Raw genomic sequence first — 26143 nt, 5'->3', positions numbered from 1 at the left:
AAGAGAAGCCCGCGCACTGCAACAAAGAGTGGCTCCCGCTTGCCACAACTAGAGAAAGCCCGTGTGCAGCAATGAAGACCCAACACAGCCAAAAAATAAATTAATAAAAAAAAAGACATAATCTAAAGTGTTGGTGAGGATGTGGAGAAAATGGAACTACTGTACTCTTCTGGGTGGGAATGTAAAATAGTGCAGTTGCTTTGAAAAACAGTCTGGCAGTTCCTCAAAAAGGTAAACAAAGTTTCCATATGACCCAGCAATTCTGCCCTTAGGTATATACCCAAGAAGAATATGTTCACACAAAAACTATGTACAAAAAGATCTTGCTGTGATTTATGTCAAAGAGTGTTCTTCCTATGTTTTCCTGTAAGAGTTTTATAGTGTTCGGTCTTACATTTAGGTCTTTTTTTTTTTTTTGCCGTACAAGGGCCTCTCACTGTTGTGGCCTCTCCTGTTGTGGAGCACAGGCTCCGGACGCGCAGGCTCAGCGGCCATGGCTCACGGGCCCAGCCGCTCCACGGCATGTGGGATCTTCCCGGACCGGGGCACGAACCCGTGTGCCCTGCATCGGCAGGCGGACTCTCAACCACTGCGCCACCAGGGAAGCCCCCTACGTTTAGGTCTTTAATCCATTTTAAGTTTTTGTGTATGGTGTTATATATATACACGCACGTATGTGGAATCTAGAAAAATGGTACAGATGACCTATTTACAGGGCAGGAATAGAGATGCAGATATAGGGAACAGACGTGTGGACATGGTGGGGGTTGGGGAGGGAGGGTGGGATGAACTGGGAGACTGGGATTGACGTCTGTGCATTGCCATGTGTAAAACAGATAGCTAGTGGGAACCTGCGGTATAGCGCAGGGGGGAGCTCAGCTCGGTGCTCTGTGGTGATCTAGATGGATGCGATGGGGGGTGGGGTGGGAGAGAGGTCCAAGAGGGAGGGGATATATGTATACATACAGCTGATCCACTTTGTTATACAGCAGAAAGCAACACAACATTGTAAAGCAACTATACCCCAATTAAAAAAAAAAACTTGTACAAATGTTTAAAGCAGCATTATTCATAATGGCCAGATGTTCATCAGCTGACAAATAAAAATGTGCTGTATCCATACAATGGAACAGTATTTGGCCATAAAAGAGGAAGGAAGTGCAGACACATGCTACAGTATGGATGAACTTCGAAATCATAATCCTAAGTGAACAAAAGCCAGTCATGCAAGACTACATATTATATGATTCCATTAATATGAAGTGTTCAGAATAGGCAAGTCCATAGAGACAGAGAGTAGCTTTGTGGTTGCTTGCTGGGGGGAGGGAGGGAGGGTGGAGAGGGGGCAGAGGAAAGTGACTGCTAATGGGTATGGTTTTTTTTTCTTGAGGGGTGACGATTCTGATGATGGTTGTACAACTTCGTGACTATATTAAAAGCCACTGACTGTGCACTTTAAACAGGTAAATTGCACGATATGTTATTTATCTCTCAATAAATTGGAAATTTTTTAGAAGAGTCATCTAGTGGTGGTCTTGACTCTGCTGAATACCATCAAACAGGAAACTCAGTATTTCTCCCCACAGGAAGCCCATGCCATGTCTGTACAGCTCTGATTGTTAGAACTGTCTTCTTTATATTGAGTTAAGGGGTGAGCAATGGGAGTAAGAAAGGAAGTGTGATATAGGGTTTCAAAAAGCAATACTAAATGAATGGTGATGTGGCAAGAAGTAGAGAAACATTAAAATTGATTTTAAAAGAGATTATTGATAAAGAGATTGTACACTAGAATCAAAGAAGCACTGAAATAGTAGAGAATACTATTTTCAAAGGTAGGAGGGGGAACTGAGAGCAATGGAAGAGACAGGCTAGATGGTAAAAATAAGTTTTATATCCTAGGAGAAATCTGTGCATTTTATATTCAATGTAATAGTTCACATATTTACTACTGAACACTTAACAACATGCCAGGTACTGTGTCAGACACTGAAATTAAAATGATAAATAGAACAATTCCTGTATTTAAAGAGTTTATGAATAAGAAGTATAGTTACAACATGGTAACTGTACTGTAACCATCAAATCCAATGGCTTTTACTCAGCTCTCACTCTTAAGACTCCTCTACTACACAAGAAAGTGATTACCACAAGCCATTCAATAAATATTGGATTAATCTGAACAAATTCTTGTCAAACTTTCCTGCCTTAATATCTGTGGCATATCACTCTCCTGATTTCTTCTTTCCCCACTGACTAGTCCTTCAACCTATTTCTTCCTGTCGCTTTTACTGGTTCTTCTTTAATCCTCTCTCCCCAACGTTTTGTTTCAACCTTTGTTCTTTCCTTATTCTTCTTCCTTTGGTAAACTCATTCATTCTCAAGGCATACACTGTAATGTCCAAAATGTATAGCTCTAGTCCTGACCTGTCCTCTAAGCTCTTATCTCTAAATCCCATTAATATATATGTCCTTTTGTGTGTCTATCAACTCAAACCTAAAAGTGAAGCTAATTTTCACCTTCCAAAACCTGCTCTCCTCCTGTATTTCTTCTTTGTAGAGTCACTCTCTCAGACCTTTAGGCTTCAGACCTATAACCTCTGCCACCTGTGACCAAGGGTACACTTGAGATGGCAGGCTAGGGTCAGACTGCTGAATTTGGAACAGATTTTTCTCTTCATAAAGTTAACTGTTCTCAATAGGGAGCAACCTCACCTCTTGGATCTTGGTATCACCATGTTTCTTAGAACTGAACAGCCCAGAATGCCTAAAAAGTCAACGGCTAGCGAACACCTGGAGATGTCTAGCTGAAATGATTTTTTAAGAAAAAAATTTTAAAGAAAATACTCCAAGGGTACAAAAAACTACAGATGATAATACATGAGCACCTGTATACCTACCTACCACACAGATATAACTGGAGCCCCTTATGTCTCTTCTTCCCACCCTCGCTGAAATAGCCACAACTCCGAATTTGGTTATTATTAGAATATGTGCTTTTAGACTTTACTATGTAAGTATACATCCATGAACAATATACAATATTGACTGAGTATTTTAAAACTTTATATTATGAATGGATGGTGGTGATGGTTGTATACCAGTGTGAATGTACTTAATGCCTCTGAACTGTATATCTAATAGTTGAAATGATAAATGTTATGTATATTTTAACCACAATTGAAAAAACCTTTATATTACAGTATCACACTGTACTGATGTTTCTGCAACTTCCTTTTTGCCTTTTTCTGGCAAAATGTATACAGTTAATACATGCAACTCCAGTTCATTCACTCAAACTGCTATATAACATCTCCTTGTATACCTATATCACAATTTTTCACTATTACAAATGTTCTACTTTATAGCTACATTACAAAAAGGATTTCTGGGGTTTTAATTGAAGTATAGTTGGTTTACAATGTCATGTTAGTTTCAGATGTACAGCACAGTGACTCAGTTTTTTTTTTTTTTTTTTTGGCTGCGTTGGGTCTTTGTTGCTGCACACAGCAGCTACTCTTTGTTGTAGTGTGCAGGCTTCTCACTGTGGTGGCTTCTCTTGTTGCAGAGCAGGGGCTCTAGGCACACGGGCTTCAGTAGTTGTGGCTCGTGAGCTCAGCAGTTGTGGCTTGTGGGCTCTAGAGCGCAGGCTCAGTAGTTGTAGCACACAGGCTTAGTTGCTCTGCGGCATGTGGGATCTTCCTGGACCAGGGCTCAAACCCGTGTCCCCTGCACTGGTAGGCGGATTCTTAACCACTGCACCACCAGGCGAAGTCCCAAGTGATTCAGTTTTATATGTATACATACATACACACACTTTTTCAGATTCTTTGCCCTTAGAGGTTATTACAAAATATTGAGTATAGGTCTCTGTGCTACACAGTAGGTCCTTGTTGGTTAATCTGTTTTCTATATAGTAGTGTGTATATGTTAATCCCATACATATGGTAATATATACACAATGAAATATTACTCAGCCATAAAAAAGAATAAAATAATGCCATCTGCAGCAACATGGACAGCCCTAGAGATTATCATACTAAGTGAAGTAAGCTAGACAGAGAAAGACAAATATCATAGGATATCACTTATATGTAGAATTTTAAAAAAAGATACAAATGAACTTATTTACAAAGCAGAAACTCATAGACATAGAAAAATTTATGGTTACCAAAGGGGAAAGCGGGGAGGGGTGGGATAAATTAGGAGGTTAGGATTTGTGATTTTGTTTTTTAATTGCTTTAAGACAAACAACTAAAGAGATCAGAACATTAAAGATATTAGAACATTAAAACTGCAGACCTTCCAAAATAGAAAACAGCTGTGTTCCCTATCTCTATATGTACTTAAGTATTCTATTAAATGGACTTGACTAAATCCCAATTGTTTATTGAAAGCTTTCCCCATATTTAGGTTTACTTAATTATTAAAAGTTCACTTAGCAAATCATTTAAGCTTGACTAAAAGCTTAATGGATTTTACAGAGTGCAGTTCTACTTTCCCTTGTTAATAACCATCCCTATTGCTAAAAACAAAAACAGAAACTCTAGCACTGTTAACAAAAGAGCTTTCTGAGAGCAACATTAAACCATTTGCAGCATTTCATTCTTAGGGCAAATAAATCAATAAAGAACAAGATTACCACAGAACAAGAAAGGTCTTAACGTAGCCAGTCCTTTAAGATACGAAAGCGTCTCCCTAAATACTGAGGACGTTCTTGAGGTCATATTTGATTCAGTATTACTTAAAGTGGAGTCTCCAACAACAGCTGACTGTCTCCTCCTCACCAGCTCGTCTCCCCCAAGGGCCCATCTTACCGCATTCCCCTCCCACCTAACTCTACTTTGCTGACCACTGCTTTAATGTTTTCTGCTTGTCTAATCAGATTTTTTCCTTCATCTTTTACCAACCTCCCCACTCCCAACTCACCCTACATATTATTTATTTTTTTTTTTTTGCGGTACACGGGCCTCTCACTGCTGTGGCCTCTCCCGTTGCGGAGCACAGGCTCCGGACGCGCAAGCTCAGCGGCCATAGTTCACGGGCCCAGCCGCTCCGCGGCATGTGGGATCTTCCTGGACCGGGGCACGAACCCGTGTCCCCTGCATCGGCAGGCGGACTCTCAACCACTGCGCCACCAGGGAAGCCCCCTACATATTATTAAAAGAGATATTTGTGTGTCTAAGTTGCTTAGCACGGGGCCTAGTCCATATATTCAACACATGTTAACTATTACTGTTTGTTACCAGAGTAATCTTCCTAAAGCATAATTCTAACTGGTCTTGCCATTCCTTTGATCAAAAGCTTTCAACGGTTCCCATAATGACAAGAGACTGCATCACACAGGAGAGAGCAGAGGGAAGTATCAATAAAGTGAGTACCACCTTTTCAGTCAGAGTTATTAAGATCCTCGCTGTGTGTCCAACTATTTAAGTGGAGGTTAAATTAACCTTACTAGAGCTCATTTTCATCATCTATAAAATGACTATCATGAGATCTACTTCTCAGGGTTGTTACAAGGGTTACAGATTAAATAACATATACAAAGCTCCCAGCACACACAGTAGGTATTTAGCAAATTCTGATTTTTCCCTCCCTACAAAGTGAACTCCTAAACAACTGAATTCCACAATCTAGCCCAAAAGTACCTCTTCATGCTTCTTTCTCATTACATACTCCTGATTCAGCCAAACTAGACTTCTCACCATGCTTTGAGCCTGCCTTGTGATTTCTTACCTCTCAGCCTTTGCTTACTCCAATGGTTTTGCTTTTCCCTCCAACTCCACATATCTAAATCCAGTCTGTCCTGAGCCCAGGCCAAATACTGCCCTTGTCCCTGAAGCATTTTCTCTTATCATCCCCATTGCTTAGAATACACTGTCTGAACCTCTTTAATTGCACTTATCGCACCTGGCCTTATTCAAGAGTTCTATTTATGTGTCTTACATCCTCTATTTGAATGGATTGGAACAGAAATGGGTAACATCTTCCACTAAGTACCATTTCTACCCAATTTTAGCTAGTGCTGATTAAAACCTACAAAGCATACCTGAGAATAAGAAAAGCAGCCTCTGATACCCAGGAGCTGGTCTGGTATTGCTATGAGCTAGCCTGGCACTCACAGTTAGGTCTTGGTGTTCTCTTCTTACACATAAGCAATTTCAGACATGAACATCAGGCAAGACCATTCTGTGACCATGATGGATCAAGACAAAAGAAATAAGAACATTGTGTAATCTGTCTGAGCACACACAAAACATGAACACTGCCCAAACCAAAAAAATATCAAATAGCCCCTATTCCTGGATGATGAGTGACTGCTGCTTCTTTGCCAATTATAGCTATAGCTTTTCTTTAGACTGCTCTCTCTTGACATAAACTCTACTAAGATACCCAGTCATGGAATGTGCCCCACTTTCTGACAGCACCCGATCCACAGCAAAGCCCGACATCCTTAAACCTTCCTCAAAATCACCTAACATGGGGCTTCCCTGGTGGCGCAGTGGTTGAGGGTCTGCCTGCCGATGCAGGGGACACGGGTTCGTGCCCTGGACCGGGAGGATCCCACGTGCCGCAGAACGGCTGGGCCCGTGGGCCGTGGCCGCTGGGCCTGCGCGTCCGGAGCCTGTGCTCCGCAACGGGAGAGGCCACAGCAGTGAGAGGCCCGCGTACCGCAAAAAAAACCAAACACACCTAACACAAGCCTAAATCCTATAGTAAGACTTTTCTAACACTCTTACTGAGATGCTGCGTGCTTCCTCGTGGTGTGCATCCTCCTTTGCTGCAACAAGCAATAAACCCAATTTATTCAACTGTAGGTGCATTCCTGGTGCTCTGTGGCTGAAGGACAAACTATGAACTTCTTTAATAGAAGTCTAGTATTTTCTTTATGCTTACAGAGCATGCTCTGGGTCTTGCATGCTATACACTTTGTTGAACTGATCTGAATGACTTACACTAGGCCTGTTGGCCTTGCTGTAATCTGAAGACCCAGCCCAGTCACTCTCAGAGCTAAAAATAGTTTTTTACTTCATTATCCTGAGTGTTTTCAATTTCACAGTTTTGAGAACAGAAAATGGCAGTCAGACTGATCGAGGTGCCCCACACCCACCCACCTCTGAGTTTCTGAAATTGAAAATGTGTCTAATTTACATTCATTCACAGACTCTCAAATTGTCTCTGCTCCTCTTTGCACACTTTCAGAGTAGATGTCTGATGTTTCATTAAGAGAAAAGGTAAAGGACCCAAATAATCCATTTGTCTCAGGCACCTACATACCAACACATAAAGAGCTAATTTAAGATAACAAAGAATTACGTATATGTGTGTTACCTATGCACGTATAAATACGTATACACACATATACACATACGTGTGTGTATGTATTTTCACATCTTGGAGAGCTTCAGACTCAGTGAGCAGGACTCACTTGAGGAGAATATGGTGACAAAAGGAGTCTGAACTATTCCAGAGGAACAGGGTTACTGGGGAGGGGCTGGTAAGGAATCCTGTTTATAGGCATTCAAAGTGAGACGCTCAATGGAAAACACAGGTGGGCAGGGTCAGCAGGAGAGATGCCAAACGTTAACATTACGGTAGGAGTCCCCCAGGCCCCAGCCAACGGAGATGGAAGGTAGGACTCTCTTGAAGCCAATTCTAGCATAGAAGCAGCACACTGTCACCTTGGAGGGCTTCAGCTACTCTGGAACCTGTTCAAAGTCCCAGTCAGCTAACCAGGAACAACTGACAAGTTCCTGACCTAGTATGCTGACATCTTCACGTTCCACAGGTACATAAGGTGAGTCAGGGAATGGTTACTCTGGCCAAAGAAGAAACCTGTTGGTGAAATCAAACGAGAACCATAGGAGAAAGAGATCATGCCATCTTAGAATTTGTGGCAAAAATGTAGGGGGTGTGTGGCACAGGCTCTAGGAAGGCAGAATTAAGAAGTCCTGAGAACAGAGACACGTGGTTCCATTTCATGAGACTCTAAGAAGAAAGCTCTTAAAGTGCATTTTTGCTTGGGCATTGAAAAAATTCTTAAGCAGGTGGGGAAGGCAAAGGAAAACAGCAGATGTACTGGTAGCTATTCTAAAAGAACAGACAAAAAATGAACAGAAGAGCACATCAGCAATCAGCATGAAAGAGTAGCAAGACTTGGAAGGACCACATGAGGAGGCCAAGGTCCAAAACAAATTAAGGTTTACAAAAAGGCTAGCAAGGGCTTCCCTGGTGGCGCAGTGGTTGAGAGTCCGCCTGCAGATGCAGGGGACAAGGGTTTGTGCCCCGGTCCGGGAGGATCCCACATGCCGTGGGGCGGCTGGGCCCGTGAGCCATGGCCACTGGGCCTGTGCGTTAGGAGCCTGTGCTCCGCAACGGGAGAGGCCACGGCAGTGAGAGGCCCGCGTACCGCAAAAAAAAAAAAAAAAAAAAAAAAAAGGCTAGCAAAAGCAAAAAGGGTATTTTTAGAGTGAAAAGGCAATTTGCTTGATGATAAAATGTAATGCTGAGAAAGCAGAATTTCTCAACCTCTTTTGCTTCCATATTCTCTATCAAAGGGTATCAATTTGGGGTTAAATGGGAGAGAATTAACAATCCTAGAGGGAAAAAAAGTTCCAGATGGGTGAGGAGGGTAAGATCAAGTCTGTTCACTAAGTAATTTCTACCAGGAAAACTGGTAAAACTTGCACATAAGGTCACTGAACTGAAGAAAGTTTTAAGAAATTATATTGATAAAAAGAGAAATCTTGAACGAATGGAGACATAATTATTGTTCCAGTTTGCAAAAAGCAAAAGGTGGATAGTGGACTTTTCAACTATAGAGAAGTGAACGCTTCTTGGACTCAATTCTAAAAAGGATTCTTCCTTTTTTTTTTGATGGAGTGGACATGGAAGGGAAGAAACTTTTTTTCTGGTTATATAAGAAAAAAACCCCGCATACCTATAGAAAATTGAGAAAGTAGAGAAAAGTATAAATAACCACCACCCATGTTTCCATGACCCAGAAATAACCACTGTTAAGATGTTGACCTACTTCTTCCTAGTGAATACATACAGTGAATACATCTTTACTTTTCATTTATAGTATACAATTTTCCCATATTATTTGGAACTCTTCATGAGGAGAAGAAAGAGAAAAGGAGATCCAAAATGTATTAAAAGAGATTATGGCTGAAAAATTCCCAAACCTAAAGAAGGAAACAGATATCCAGATACAGAAAGCACAGAGGGTCCCAAACAGGTAAACCCAAACAGACCTACACCAAGACATATTATAATAAAAATGGCAAAAGTTAAAGAGAGGATTCTAAAGGCAGCAAGAGAAAAACAAAGAGTTAATTACATAGGTTCCCCCATAAGGCCATCAGCTGATTTCTCTACAGAAATGCTGCAGGCCAGAAGGGAGTGGCAAGATATAGTCAAAGTCCTGAAAGGGAAAAATCTGCAACCTAAGGTACTCTACCAAGCAAGATTATCATTTAGAATAGAAGGAGAGACAAAGAATTTTTCAGACAAGCCAAAACTAAAAGAATACAGCAATACTAAAACTATCCCCTAAAAGGAAATATTGAAAGATCTTCTCTAAATAGAAGAATATATAGAAAAGAGAAAATCACAATTGGAAAGCAAATCACCTAAATAAACCAGTACACAGATTAAAAAAAAAATCAAAAAATTTCTGTGAAAGTGATGATAACCACAATGAACAGCAAAACAATGAACATGAAGATGTAAAAGAGGACACCAAAATCATAAAATGTGATGGAGGAGAGTAAGCAAACATAGATTTTTAAAATTTCCTTGAATGTGTTTGAGCCTATGTGACTACTAGTCTAAGGCAAGTAGATATGCAATGGGGTTAACATACTTGAAAAACAGGGTTACCACAAATCAAAAACATAAAATAGACTCACAAAAACCAAAAAGAAGAGAACATAAGTATAATACAAAAGAAAATCATCAAACCACAAAAGGAAAAACAACAAGAAAAAGGGACAAAGAAGAAATATAAAATCAACAGGAAAATAATGTTTAAAATGGCAATAAATACATATCTATCAATAATTACCTTAAACGTCAATGGACTAAATACTCCAATAAAAAGACAGAGTGGCAGATTAGATTAAAAAACAAAAGCCTACAAGATGCTGCCTACAAGAGACCCACTTTAGGGCAAAGGACACACACAGACTGAAAGTGAGGGGACAGAAAAAGATATTTCACATAAATGGAAATGACAAGAAAGCGGGGGTCACAATACTCGTATCAGACAAAATAGACTTAAAACAAAGGCCATAAAGAAAGATAAAGGACACTATATAATGATAAAAGGATCAATACAAGAAGAGGATTTTATGCTCATCAACATATATGTACCTAATATAGGAGCATCCAAATACATAAAACAAATACTAACAGACATAAAGGGAGAAAATGACAGGAATACAATAATAGTATGAGACTTTAACACCCCACTCATATCAATGGACAGATCTTCTCTGGACAGATCTTCTAGACAGAAAATCAATAAGGCAACAGAGATCCTAGATGATACAATAGAACAGTTCACAGTTTCAGGAAATTACATCCAAAGAACCAGAATACACATTCTTTTCAAGTGCACATGGAACATTCTTTAGGACTGATCACATACTAGGACACAAAACAAGCCTCAACAAATTTAAGAGTATAGAAATTATCAAAAGCATCTTTTCTGACCACAATGGCATGAAACTAGAAATCAACCACAGAAAAAAGAAATGAGAAAAAAGCAATTACATGGAGGCTAAACAACACGCTACTAAAAAACCAAACAATGGGTCAATGATGAAATCAAACAGGAAATTTAAAAATACCTTGAGACAAATGACAATGAAAACACAACCATACAAAATTTATGCAATGCAGCAAAAGCAGTTCTTAGAGGGAAGTTCATAGTGATACAAGCCTTCCTCGAAAAGCAATAAAAACTTCAAATAAACAACCTAACCTACCACTTAAGAGAATCAGAAAAAGAACAAACAAAACCTAGAGTCAAAAAAAACCCAAAAAAACCCTAGAGTCAGCAGAAGGAAGAAAACAATAAAGATCAGAGAGGAAATTAATAAAATAGAGACTAAAAAACAATAGAGGGCTTCCCTGGTGGCAAGGTGGTTAACAATCAGCCTGCCAATGCAGGGGACACCAGGGTTTGAGCGCTGGTCTGGGAAGATCCCACATGCAGCAGAACAACTAAGCCTGTGTACCACAACTACTGAGCCTGTGCTCCAGAGCCCGTAAGCCACAACTACTGAGCTCATGAGCCACAACTACTGAAGTCCGTGTGCCTAGAGCCCATGATCCACAACAAGAGAAGCCACCACAATGAGAAGCCCGTGCACTGCAACAAAGAGTAGCCCCCACTCGCTGCAACTAGAGAAAGCCCACGTGCAGCACGAAGACCCAACGCAGCCGAAAATAAACTAAATTAAAAAAAAAACAACAGAAAGAAAAATCAATAAAATCAAGAGCTGGTTCTTTGAAAGGGTAAACAAATTGACAAACCTCTGGCCAGGCTCACCAAGAACAAAATAAACAAAATAAGAATTGAAAAAGGAGACCTAACAACCGATACCTGCAGAAATACAGGAAACCATAAGGGAATACTATGAACAATTATATGCCAACAAATTTGATAACCTAGAAGAAATGGACAAGTCTCTAGAAACATATAGCCCACCAAAACTGAATCAAGAAGAAACAGCTAATTTGAACAGACCAATCACTAGAAGTGAAATAGAATTTGTAATCTTAAAACTCCCTACAAACAAAATTATAGGACCAGATGGCTTCACAGGCGAATTTTACCAAACATACAAAGAGGAACTTATACTGATCCTTCTCAAACCCTTCCAAAAAACTGAAGAGGAAGGAACATTCCCAAAGACATTCTATGAAGCCACCATCACCCTGATACCCAAACCAAAGACACCACCAAAAAAGAAAATTACAGGCCAATATCTTTGATAAATATAGATGCAAAAATTCTCAACAAAATATTAGCAAGCCAAATTCAACAACACATAAAAAAAATCATATGCCACAACCAAGTGGGATACATCCCAAGTTCACAAGGATTGTTCAACACACGCAAATCAATCAATGTGGTACACCACATAAACAAGAAAACACAAAAAACCACATGGTCATCTCTGTAGATGCAAAAGAAGCATTTCACAAAATTTAACATCCATTCATGATAAAAGCTCTTACCAAAGTGGGTATAGAGAGAACATATCTCAACATAAAAGCTATTTATGACAAACCCACAGCCAATGTAATACTCAATGGTGAAAAGCTGAAAGCCTTCCCACTAAATTCTGGAACAAGACAAGGATGCCCACTCTTACCACTTCTATTCAACATGATATTGGAAGTTCTACCCACAGCAATCAGACAAGAAAAAGAAATAAAAGGTATCCAAATGAAGGGAAGAGGTAAAATTGTCATTATATGCAGATGACATGATACTATATACATAGAAAACCCTAAGGACTCCACACAAAAACTACTAGAACTGATAAATGAATGCATCAAGGTAGCAGGATATAAGATTAACATACAGAAATTGGTTGCATTTCTTTACACTAACAATGAAATATCAGAAAGGGAATGTAAAAAAACAATACCTTTCAAAATCACACGCCCCAAAATAAAATACTTAAAAATAAACCGAACCAATGAGGTGAGAGTTGTATGCTAAAAATTATAAAACATTAATAAAAGAAATTGAAGAAGACTCAAAGAAATAGAAAGATATCCCATGCTCTTGGATTGGAAGAATTAATATTGTTAAAATGAGCACACTACCCAAAGCAATCTACAGATTTAACGCTATCCCTATCAAATTATCCATGACATTTTTCACAGAACTAGAATAATCCTAAAATTTATTTATTTATAAATAATCCTAAATCCTGGGTCCATAAAGGACCCAGAATTGCCAAAGCAATCTCAAAGAAAAAGAACAAAGAAGGAGGCATACGCCTCCCAGACTTCAGACAATACTACAAAGCTAAAGTAATCAAAACAGCATGATACCGGCACAAAAACAGACATATGGATCAATGGAACAGAACAGAGAGCCCAGAAATAAACCCATACACATATGGTCAATTAATCTTCGATAAAGGAGGCAAGAATATACAACAGGGAAAAGACAGTTTCTTCAGCAAGTGGTGTTGGGAAAGTTGGACAGCTTTCACCATACACAAAAATAAACTCAAAATGGCTAAAGACTTAAACATAAGACATGACACCATAAAGCTCCTAAAAGAGATCACAGGCAAAACATTCTCTGACATAAATAGTACCATTGTTTTCTTAGGTCTCCTAAGGCAATATAAATAAAAACAAAAATAAACAAATGGGACCTAATCAAATTTACAAGCTTTTGCACATCAAAGGAAACCATAAACAAAACAAAAAGACAACCTACAGAATGGGAGACAATATCTGCAAATGATGCTACTGACAAAGGCTTAATTTCCAAAATATACAAACAGCTCATACAACTTAAACAAAAAAGCAAACAACCCAACTGAAAAATGGGCAAAGACCTAGACATTTCTCCAAAGAAGACATACAAATGGCCAACAGGCACATGAAAAGATACTTAACATCGCTAATTATTAGAGAAATGCAAATCAAAAGTACAATGAGGTACCACCTCACACTGGTCAGAATGGCCGTCATTAAAAAGTATACAAATAAATGCTGGAGAGGATGTGGAGAAAAGGGAAGCCTCCTACACTGTTGGTGGGAATGTAAGTTGGTGTAGCCACTATGGAAAACAGTATGGAAGTTCCTCAGAAAACTAAAAATACAATTACCATATGATCCAGAAATCCCACTCCTGGGCACATACCCAGACAAAATTATAATCCAAAAAAGATACATGCACCCCTATGTTCATAGCAGCACTATTCACAGTAGCCAAGACATGGAAACAACCTAAATGTCCATCAACAGATGAATGGATAAAGAAGATGTGGTACACCACAAAAAAGAAAAAAAAAAAAAGATGTGGTACATATATAGAATGGAATATTACCCAGCCATAAAACAGAATGAAATAGTGCCATTTGTAGCAACATGGATGGACCTAGAGATTGTCATACTGAGTGAAGTAAGTCAGAAAGAAAGACAAATACCAATGATATCACTTATATGTGGAATCTAAAAAATAGGACACAAATGAACTTATCTACAAAACAGAAATAGACTCACAGATATAGAGAACAGACTTGTGGTTGTTGGGGGGGCGTGTTGCGGGAGCGATGGAGTGGGAGTGTGGGGTTAGCAGATGCAAACTAGTATATACAGAATGGATAAACAACAAGGTCCTACTGTATAGCACAGGGAACTATATTCAATCTCCCGTGATACACCATAACGGAAAAGAATACGAAAAAGAATGTATATGTATGTATAACTGAATCACTTTGCTATACAGCAGAAATTAACACAGCATTGTAAACCAACTACAATTAAAAAAAAGAAAGTCCCTCAAAAAAAATAGGTATGGTACATAGTATCAGATTTCAAGTTCAGGTATAATTAATACTGTATTTGTATTGTCTACCCTGTTTATAAATCCACAGTGATCCCAGACAAACTGGTATTTTTTCCCCTTTGATTTCAAAGAAAAAGAAAACTGGCCACCAAAACAGACAAAAAACAAAAAAAACTCCAACCCCTCATGAATATAATTTACTAGATTCATAATAGTCTATCATATGGATGCACAATAATTTATGTAACCATAAATAACAGTAATAATAATAGTAATAAACTAATGGCTTATAAATGCTAATAGAGGAAACCATGATCCCTGGGAGCCAGCATTCATTAATTCGCCCAATTCACTAATTCCTTTATTCATGAATATTGATTTTCTACAATGTGCAGGCCTGGTCTAAAGTTGGAGATACAGCAGTGAACAAAACAAACAAAAATCCTTACCCTCATGGAACCTCCTTTCTAAATGGGAAAAGATAATACACAAGGTAATGATAAATACTAAAGAGAAAAAGTGAAGCAGGCAAAGAGGATAGGATGTGTTGGGGGGAAATAAAGATTTTAGCTGGAGTATCCAGAGAAGGCTCAGGAGATGAAGACCTAAAGAAGATAAAGGAAAGGCACATGGCTATCCAAGGGAGAGCATTTTAGGCAGGGGAAACAACAAATGCAAAGGCCCTGAGGTGGGAGCACATCTGGCATGTTCAAGCAACAGTGAGAGGCCAGCATGGTCAAAGCAAAATGAGAAAGAAAGGAAAAGGAGAAGGAAATGGGGAAAAGGATTAAGTAGGTCATGTACAGACTTTGTCTTTTCATCTGAGTCAGGAAGCCACTGGAGGGTTTTATGGAGGGAGAAACTTTATGCTTTAAAAGGATCAGTATGGATGCTATGTTGAGAACAGACTGAAGGGAGAAGGGAGGAAGAAGGTGGACCACAGCCTAAAACAGACAGAATAAGATGGAGTAAAGCAATCAAATGACCAACTGGTTTAATGACTCTACACAAACGGTTTCAATGAATAGACTGGGGTGACCTGAAGAGCAGTTTCAAATGAATGATAGATTTAAAAAAATAATTTGAATGATCAAGAAGACATGCTAATCAAAAGCAAGGGTGAAATTGTGAAAAGAAATTATGAGGCAGTCAGAGACATCTGAATGCCGACTGGATATTTAATGACATTAAGGAATTATTGATTTTTTAGGTGTGATAATGATATTGCGGCTATTTTAAGAAGAATTCTTATTTTTTAGAGATGTATACAAAATTATTTACGGATGAAATGACCCAATGTCTGGGATTTGCTTCAAAATAATTGAGTGTATGGGGGGAAAAGTGGGGATATACATGATACAAGATGATGAAGCAGGGTGATGTGGATTCATCTTACTACTCTCTCTACTTTTGCTTATGTTTGAAAATGTCTAACAAAAAAGTTTTTTAAAAAAATCAAGAATGGCATATAGCTGAGAGCGATGGTAAAACAAATACACTGAATGGAACGATAAATATTCTGAAAACATGTCAAGAGGCTAGAATTCTGGACCAATAGATAAAATGCAACAGGAAAGGCTAGAAACTGCTATATTTGGTTCCAAAACATCAAGTGAATGTACAAAATGGACAAAACCTAGATGAGTAGCTCCTATTTTAAAAAAAAAAAAAGTTTAAGATTCTAATATACAGCAAGGTCAGCAAGTAAAATGCCAAAAATCTAAAGCAATCCCCAAGATGCATTAATAGAAGAATTTTAAAAAGGGGGGTGGGGGGGGGTTGCTCTTCCATGACCTGACTGGCTTACACTTGCTATTGTTTGCCATCTAAGAGGGCTATGTTTAGATACTTGCAACTATGTCATATGAGGAATGGATGAGGCAGCTAGGGATGTCAACTTAGGAAAAAAGATGGAAGAAGGGGACGTGATACTAGTCTGCAAATTCCTGAACTCATCATCTTTCCCCTTTAATCTACTTTGCTTCATTACTATTTTGGTAAAGGGTGTTACCATCTACGTATTCACCTAAGCCAATAAACTGAGAATAATTCAAGATGCCTCCCTCTCTCTCATGCTCCACGTCTATTTAAAAATGTCTCTTAAAATTGTTTTCTTCCCTCCTATCCAACGTTGATGCCTCCCCTGCTCCATTTACTCCTTCTTCTTCCTGTACCCCTATTTCCCTTTGGGAATCACTCTCAACTCCACAGTGGTCAATCAGCATATTCTTTCTACCCACAGCACTGCAAATAGCTTAACTCAAGCTATTAAGATAGGAGGATGTGTTAGCTGGAACTACTGGGAAATAATAGGTGTGGGAGGAGGGGGAGGGGATAAGAGTAAGATGGGAGTGAAGGAAGAGTTCAAAAGAACAGAAACATTCTTTCTCTGGACAATTAAGTGTGAGGAGGTGATATCTGGAACTGTTGCAACTATTTTTGCTACCCTGAGAAGTCAACAGACAGAGTCAACTTGAGAGGGAACCCAGAAGTGAAAAGGACACAGAAAATCAGATTGTAAATCTCTAGATCAAACCACACAGGAGGCCAATTCTAACACGGGGTCTTTTCATTTGGACTAATCAATACATTCTCTTTTTGACTTAAGACAGTTCAGCTGAATTTCCTGTGACTTATCATCAGAATCCTAACTGATGAGCCCAAAGACACTCGCTTAATGATGCTCATGTCTCAACTGGACTACTGCAACAATATTCTCCCTGAAAAAATCCTCACGATACAGACTTAATACTGTTGCCAAGGTGTCCTTTCAGACTGTATGTTTCTCTTCTACTCATAAACTTACAATGGCCTCCTCTACCTTTAGAATACTATCCAAACTCCTTAAGTATGGCAGAAAAAAAAATCTTTACAATTTGGCCCCAAGTCTCATCTCTTACAACTCTAAAGCTATTTCAAGGTTCTGGGTGTTGTTTTTGCTCTGTGTTCCCTCTGCCTGGAATGTTCTTCTTAATCTGGCTAATAAAAACACTTTAGAATTACCTCCTCAATTTAGCCAAGGAATGCAAGGTTGGTTTAACACCCCAAAATCAATTATGTAATGCATCATATCCACAGAATGTAGGACAAAAACCCCATTATCGCTTCACTAGACACAGAAAAAGCATTTGACAAAATTCAACACCCCTTCATAACAAAAATACTCAACAAACTAGGAATAGAAGGGAACTCCCTCAAAGGGCATCTTTAAAAAAATCCACAGCTAGCATTACCTTTAATAGTATGAAAGCTTTCTTAAGATTAGGAACAATCAAGGATGTTCCCTCTTCACTGCTTCTATTCAACATTGTACTAGAGGTTCTAGCCCAGGCAGTTAGGCAAAAAAGAAAGAAAGAAAGAAAAGGCATGTAGATTGGAAAGAAGTAAAACAATCTCTGTTCGCAGAGAACAAGATCATGTATTGGAGCTAATAAACAATTCAGCAAGTTTGCAGAATACAATATTAATACACAAAAACTGTGTTTCTAAAAAATAGTGAACAATTTGAAAATAAAATTAATAAAATAATTCAATTTACAATAACATCAAAAAGAATAAAATACTCAGGAATATATTTAACAAAATAAGACTTGTATACTGAAAACTACAAAGTTCTTTGAAATCAATTAAAGACCTAAATAAATAAAAAGAAATCCTATGTCCATAGATTGAAACACTTAATATTGTTAAGATGGCAATACTCTCCAAATTGGTCTACAGATTCCACACAATCAAAAATCCCAGCTGGCTTCTGCAGAAACTGATAAGCTGATCCTAAAATGTGTATGGAAATGCTGGGCCACAAGACTCAGAAATTAATCTTGAAAAAAGAACACAGTTGGAAGACTTAATGCTTCATGACCTCAAAACTACAAAGCTACAGTAATCAAGACCGTGTGGTACTGGCATAAGGATGGGTGTATATGATATTTGTATCAATGGAACAGAATTGAGAGTCCAGAAATAAACTCTCACACTTACAGTCAATTGAATTTCAACAAGGGTGTCAAAACAATTCAATGTAAACAGAATAGTGTTTTCAAAAATAATGCTGGGATAAATGTATATCCACATGAAGTTGGACTTCTACCTCACACCATGTATAAAAATTAACTCAAAATGGATCAAAGACTTAAATATAAGAGTAAATACTATAAAACTTGAAACATGGGCATAAATCTTCATGACCTTGGATCTGGTAATTATGTTTTTAGATATGACACCAAGAGCAGAAGAGAAGAAAATAAGTCAGACTTCATCAAAATTAAAACTTTTCTTAAAAGGACACCATCGAGAAAGTGAAGACAACTTACTAAGTGGAAGAAAATATTTGCAAATCATATATCTGATAATGAACTTGTACCTAAAATACATAAAGAACTCTTACAACAATAAGAAACCCAATTTAAAGATGTGCAAAAGTCTGAATACACATTTCTCCAAAGAAGATACACAAATAGCCTATAAAAGATGTCAATGTTGTTAGTCATCATGGAAATACAAAAAAAAAAATCACAATAAGATACCACTTCACACCCATTAGGATGGCTATAATCAAAAAGGCAAGCAATAACAAATGTCGGTGAGGATATGGAGAAGTGGAACCCTCACACTAATGGTGGGAATGTAAAATGATGCAGCCACTTTGGAAAACAATCTAGCAGTTCCTCAAAACTGCTCATAGAGTAATCATATGAGCCAGAGATTCCACTGTAGTTCCAGCTACACTAAAATGCTTACATTTCCCAAATGCATATACCCAAGAGAAACCAAAGCACGTATCCATACAGAAATCTGTACACAGATGTTAACAGCAGTGTTATTCTTAATAATCAAAACCCAAAATGCCCTTCAACTGATGAATGAATAAAATGTGGATGGAATATTCCACACAATGGAATATTATTCAGCCATAAAAAGTAATGAAGTACTCGGGCTTCCCTGGTGGCGCAGTGGTTGAGAGTCCACCTGCCGATGCAGGGCACACGGGTTCGTGCCCCAGTCCAGGAAGATCCCACATGCCGTGGAGCGGCTGGGCCCGTGAGCCATGGCCGCTGAGCCTGCGCGTCCGGAGCCTGTGCTCCACAACGGGAGAGGCCACAACAGTGAGAGGCCCATGTACCGCAAAAAAAAAAAAAAAAAACAAAAATACAAAAAAACTGACCATTCTAACATGTGTCTCCCCACTTCCCTGCAAGGATTTGAGTACCTGTAATTGACACTTTTTTGCACTTATTTAATGTCTGTTTCCCTCTACTAAACTGTGGATTCAAGGCAGGGATTTGGCTCATTTTTTCATGGAATTAACAATATTTATACGTTGGGTGTAAACTATGTAAAAGTGTACATCATAAATATTTGCTAAAGGACTATTCTAACAGTTGTTACATGGAATAGGGACTGTGCTTGTTCCACATATATGCCAATGGGCAGAAATGGAAGCTACTGATATAATGGCACGAATTTTAGGAATTTTCTAATAATCAGGGCTGTCCCTTTATTCAAAACAGGGGTGTCTGGGTTCTGTGGGTTCTCTGAGTTGATTCTCAAATTCTGAAAGTATGTATAAAAAGCATGTGCATTCTTCCTGGGAAAAAAATCCATAACTTTCATCAGATCCTCAAAGGGGTATATAACCCAATAATGGTTAGGATTCACTGTTTTTAAAATGTCAGTGTACCAGGGCAGGGATTTTAGTTAGCAAATTTCAGTTACTGGAATACATCATTCAAGATAGGTTTTTGCCTAGATTATACTACTTTGGTAATTAATGCAAAAAGAGAACTCACAACATTAGTATCTTCATAATCTTATTCATTTAAAAGTATTTATAGATTGTCCATTATATGCCAACTGCTGAAGAAATAATAGTAAACAAGACAAAGTGCCTGCCCTCAGGAGCTTACATTCTAGAAGGTGGAGACAAAAAAAAGAGTAAATAAATAAGAAAATGTCATATCATAGAGTAATGCCTTCAACAGAGAAAATAAAACATGATGAAATAGGGAATGAGGGGAGTGTAAAGAGTTATTTTAGGAGCAGGAGGCTTTTGAGGACATGAGCCACCTTGTCTCCTTGCATGGCCTCGCGATAAACCTTTCTCTGCTCCAAACGCCGACGTTTCGTCGGGCACATGAACTTGCATTAATATTTGTGCCTGTTCAAACGACAGACGGTGCAACTTTTCAGTAACTCCTTCATCTCCTATGTTCACCCAGCGGTTCTTTCTAAGAATCATCTCTTAATCTCTCCCTTCTCCCTCCTCTCTTCCTGCACTGTCCTTACCCTCAAGGGTCTCTCAGTCACCAACATTTACAGTCTAGGGCCTTGTTTATGATAGGATGGAGTTAAGTGCAGCACATGTGTGGGGCACCTGGGGTCAGGAGGTGGCCAGGAACGACTTCCCAGAGGAGGTATATTTTGTCTTCAGACCTGAAATGTTGTGTAAGTCATGTGGGGTGTGGTGAAGATGGAACTTGGGGTTTTCTAGCACAGGAATAACAAAGAGGCATAAACTAGATGAATTCATAAATAGAATGTGAACTTGGTTAATTGCATGTTATTGGGTCCGGCTTCTAACCTTTTATTTCCCTCGCTTTGGCATTAACCTCTAGAAAACGTGATTATTTTTAAAGCCCCTCATTATCCTCCCCACTTCTAGGCACTTTTCGTATTCAAGTTTTCTTCTGCATCTGCCAAACTAAATCTTCTCTAAGCTTGGCTTCTTAGTTTCTTTGAACTACTGAAAAACCTGGGAAGACTTGATACTGAGCAGGACACTGTGGGGCTCCTGGGCACAAAATTCTGTGTCCCTCATTACTCGATTACAGAAAATCGGCTTCATTCGGCCTCCATGACCTTCCCAGAGTTCCAACTAGCAGGTTCAAACAGTTTTTAATTAGGGAAGGGAGGGGATGCGGAGACAAGGGAGGAACAGTGAAAAGAAACAGTAGTGTCAGAAGTTCCTTAATGGTCCAGTGGATAGGACTCAGCGCTTTCACTGCAGTGGCCTGGGGTTCAATCCCAGGTTCCCCTGGTCTGGGAACTAAGATCCCGCAAGCCACGCAGTGTGGCCAAAAAAAAAAAAAAGTTATTTTAGCTAGGGTCATCAGGGAAAGTCTCTCTGAGGAGATCACATTTGAGCTGAAACGTGAGCAATGAGAAGGAAGCTGAGAAAAGAACACTTCAAGAATGAAGAGAACAGAAAGTGCAAAGATTCTGAGATGAGAACATTGATTATTACCACCTGCGTTAAGAGAAAAAGCCATGTCTAAACGCCTCTCTATACAACATTCAGAAGAGTGTCTCCCACTCACAGTGAATAGAACTTATTCAAGATAATTCAGCATAATGAAAATTCACTGTGATGAGACTATTCTAAACAAATCTTTACTGCTTACGGTCATCACAAATTTACTCTTCTTCAATGCAGACAATATCATTAGACAAAGTGAGTAAAACCTTTGGGGTTTTGTAATAAAACAGAAAGAAGAAAAAAAACCACCATGTACTTTTTTTTTTTTAAGAAGTCTCTCCCAGGTAGAGTTTTACAAAGATTATTAAGCAAACTCTATAAACAATTATGAGTTCGATCTGCTCTCCATCCCTAGAGCTTGGTGCTTTGCGTTTCTAGTATTTACTATCTGTGAGGTACAAGAGGGTGGAGTTACAGCCAGTGTATACAAATTAGAGGGAAATGAGTTTCAGTTCAAAAGCAGCTGTCCAACAATCAACAGGTTGAATATTAGTGTAAGTGTGGAGACTGTAAAACCATGACTCAAGTTAGCGTAACTTCACGACCTACAAAGGACTGTTCCAGTTCTTTCTCCCAGCCTTGGCATCCCTGTCGTGTTACACTCACCCATAAAGTCCCAGAATGCAGACCAAACAGTGGATTTTTAACCACCACATACATCATGCCAATAACAAAAGATTGACAAATACTTGTTCAGGTAAGGGCAACGCAGAGCTTTGTTCATCTCAGCAATTTAAATTCTTACTATTAAAATCTTCAAGTTATATTTACAAAGGCACAAAAAAAGCCTGAAGCAGTGAGCACCCAACACCAAACTGAAAGTACACAATGAATTAAGGTTAACAGTACCAATTCCAACTATTTCATTCAAATGCACGACAGAAAGCATACGGAAGCCCTGAAGAGGGGAATCCAAGAGGGAGCCCTCCTGACTCAGAGCACCTGAGCAGACGGTGACTAGTTGCGTTAGGCCAGTGAGGGGAAGGGGCTGCCAGCAACCGGGGAGTGTGCCCAGGCTTGTCTGCGTGCGCTCCTGGTCCTGCCTGCGGTGGAAGGTCAGGAGGGACCCGCTCGGGCTGCTGCCCGCTGGTGTCAAAAGAACCCAGGGGCTTGGCACCTCCCACACGCCGCCGGGTCCGCCTTCTCTAGCGGGGACGGAGATTCCCGGAGCCGCCCTCCCTGTAGCATCGCTTACCTTCGGTGAGCGGCGGTGGTTCCTGCCGCTTTCCGCGGGACAAAAAGGCCTTGGGCAGAAGCAACGACACAGCCAGGACGAGCCCCGAGGCCAGGGCCACCCTCTGCACGGTGGAGTACGCCATGACCACCCGCCCTCGCCGCAGGTGAGCTCCAACCGGAACCGGAACCAGAAGTGGAACCGCAAAGCCCGCGGCCTCCTTCGACCCCACCGAGAGCTGCGCAGACGGCGCCGCGCGAGGGACAAGTGACCAGGCGCCTCCGGCTCCGCGGCGGAGGGCTGACCTGCTCCCCCCGCGCGGTCACCTGGTGCAATGAGTGGTACCCGCGCCCTCTCATTTGTACCGACTAGACACGCCTTCCACGCCCCACGCCCACCTCGGCGTCCTACCGTCGAAACAACCAATGGTCGTCCCTCCTCTCCAGCCAGCTCACCACACTGCTCACTCCCCGCCCCAGACCGCCCATTAATTTCCTCGTTAAGGCCCCACCCAGGCCCCGCACCTCCATTGTCCATCTGCATACCAAGGTGATGCTACTACGACGCAGCTGTAATGCGTTTTAAGCTTTCCATAGCTTAAGATCTTTCAGAAACTCCTCTTTATCCTCATAGAAAGGTCAAACTGCTATGACCTCAAGGCCCTGCGTGGTCCGGTCTTACCAACGCTCCGTGCAAACTAGATCATTTGCTATTTCCCCAGCATATTTCTTGCCTTCAGGGAATCTCTGCTTATCGTGTTACCTCTGCCTGGAAAATTACTAACGCATCTCCACCTGTTAAAAACTTCTCTGAAGAACAGCTGAAAAGTACTACCCTCATGAAACTGTTTTAGTCAGCCTCTCCTTCCTCTGTATCCCCACAGATCTTCGTTACTGTCTTTATGGCTTTATTTAATAAACATTCTTTCGGTTCTTACTATGTATCAGACCCTGAAATGGCACTACAGAATCTGATGAATAAGATGGCTTCCGTATGGGGTAGGTAGTTACAGAAACAAGAAAATGCAGGAAAAATGATGGACTCTGGAGCAGTCAGCTCAACTGGAAGGAGGAGGAATGAGGAGAAAACTCCTGAGAGTAGGTGAAATCTGAGTATTTGAAGAATGAGTAAGTTACTAGGCAGACAGGTGGGAGGAGCTAGGAGGGTATACCAGGGAAAGGATGCAAAGGCGTAAACTCGAAGCTTCCTTACGTGTTCTGAAAACTATTAGTAATTCGTTTTAGCTGGGCCATGGGATTGGTGACAGGACATAAAGTGATAAGGCAATGTAAGCAGGAACTAGGTTATGAGAAACTTGGATATAATTTCCAGTTAAACATGGCAGACGGAGCACACCCACTTATCTTTGCTTTCCCCAGACACCTCACAATAATGAAAATAAAAAGATAGAGTGTATCAACTAAAAGACGAGAGAGAATGGGAGAAAACATGACAGCAGACAACAAATGTCAGAATTTTATAAGATGCAACGTTATCCAATAGAAATATAAGGCCAGTCACATATGAATTTAAAATTTTCTAGTAGCCTCATTTAAAAGTGAAAATAAACAGGTGAAGTTAATAATATACTTATTTAACCCCAAACACCCCAACTATTATCACTTCCACATGTGTAGCACTAGTCAGTCACATTTCAATGGCTTAATAACCATGTGCCTAGTGGCTACCACATCGGACCGTGCAGGTTTAGAGCATAAAAAGTGAAGGGCCTACAGAAAGAAAGACTCTAAGAAGCAAACAAATGTGGCCTTCAGGACCTATAAAGTACTAGGAATTGGAAGCACTGAGTTCCTTTAAGGGCAGAAATGTGGAGTGGGACTGAATAAAGAAGGATTGGTTGAAAGTCTGTCAAGAAGCAGTTGATATCCTCCAAATCTGGCTCCTCAATTACTGCAGCCAGGTGGTTGCCCCTACTGGCATCACTCAGGCATCATCATCATTGATATCATCAACAGCACTGAGAGTTATTGAGCATGTCCTATGTTCCAGGTGTTTTCCATATCATAACAATTGATTCTCCTAACAACTTTATGAAGTAAGAAATATTATGATGTACCCACTTTACAAATGAGAGAACTAAGGAACAGAAAGCCTAAGTAACTTGAACAACAACTACACAATATACATTGGAAGTTACTGTTTGAATCCAGGCATGCTTACTCCAAGACTTGCTCTCTTAACCACCAGTTTTACTTTCTGGAACCAGAGATGCTCTGGACTCACAGACAGCAGGTGCAGCTTAGGAAGGTGAAGACTGATGGGATAGTCTAAGAGGTGCAGAGGAATCCCAGATCACCCCCCAAATTCTCACTCGGGTGACTGGATAGACATTGATTCCATATAACAAGATTTTGAGGACAGAAGAATCAGATCTGTGAGAAAGATGAGTTCAGATTTTGATGAGTTGAGTTTGAGGTTCCATGAAATGTCCATGCAGAGCTGTCCAGTTGGGCATACGGGTCCGAAGCTCAGAAGAGACGTTTGGGCTGGAAACAAATATGGAAGTGATCAGCCCACCAATAGCAAATGAAGTCTGGGAGAAGATAACATTAGCAAGAATGCTCATGTAAATGATAAGAGGCCACAGTAGAAACTTAGGGTACACCCTTATGTTGAAATTCCCAAGTATGAGGACAGAAATGCAGTGGAAAAGAAGATACTGATCCAGGTGCTAAAATCTTGAATGAATGAGGAGTTACTGGAAGGATGAAAGGTGACAGGAACAGAGGGTGTAGTAAGCAATCAGATGACACGCTCTTCTAAGAGCTGTCGTTTGTTTTCAGAGTGGCAGCAGTGGCAGCAGCAGTCACTCGGAGGCATACTTCTAAGTGCTTTACATGCATAAATCCTTTGATGATTATACAAAACTTCCTGAATAAATGCCAGCTCTTACTAGTAACTATTTGGTCTAATTCTATTTTTTATGGTTCTACACTCAGAACAAACCTCTTTTCCTTTCACTTGCAGCCCCACTGTCATGGAGCTTGTAAATTACTCCCTAGCAGCTTCTCCTGTGTTGCTGGCATTCTTATCCCTGTGATAATCGCCTTCCCAATTCTCCTGATTTAGCTCCTTTCTGCTTTCTTAACACCCAATTTCAGCACAGAAGCAAACTGCTCATGGGCCACAAGATCCAAGGAAG

General features: G+C 39.9%; 1 protein-coding gene across 2 annotated transcripts in view; it reads right to left on the bottom strand.

Annotated features, from left to right (window-relative positions):
- RIC3 (RIC3 acetylcholine receptor chaperone) overlaps positions 1 to 23128 on the bottom strand; it is a 54326-nt gene extending 31198 nt beyond the window's left edge. For both annotated transcript variants that reach the window (XM_060159750.1, XM_060159749.1), the window contains exon 1: positions 23002 to 23128. In XM_060159750.1, coding sequence (XP_060015733.1) covers positions 23002 to 23125 — 124 coding nt within the window. In that variant the 5' untranslated portion in view covers positions 23126 to 23128. The remainder of the gene's footprint in view (positions 1 to 23001) is intronic.
- Between the last annotated feature and the right edge of the window lie 3015 nt (positions 23129 to 26143).

This window comes from Lagenorhynchus albirostris, chromosome 9 (assembly GCF_949774975.1).
Source record: "Lagenorhynchus albirostris chromosome 9, mLagAlb1.1, whole genome shotgun sequence".
Lineage (NCBI taxonomy): Eukaryota > Metazoa > Chordata > Mammalia > Artiodactyla > Delphinidae > Lagenorhynchus > Lagenorhynchus albirostris.
Note: the sequence above shows the minus strand (reverse complement) of the source record. Positions and strands in the feature narration are given on the sequence as shown.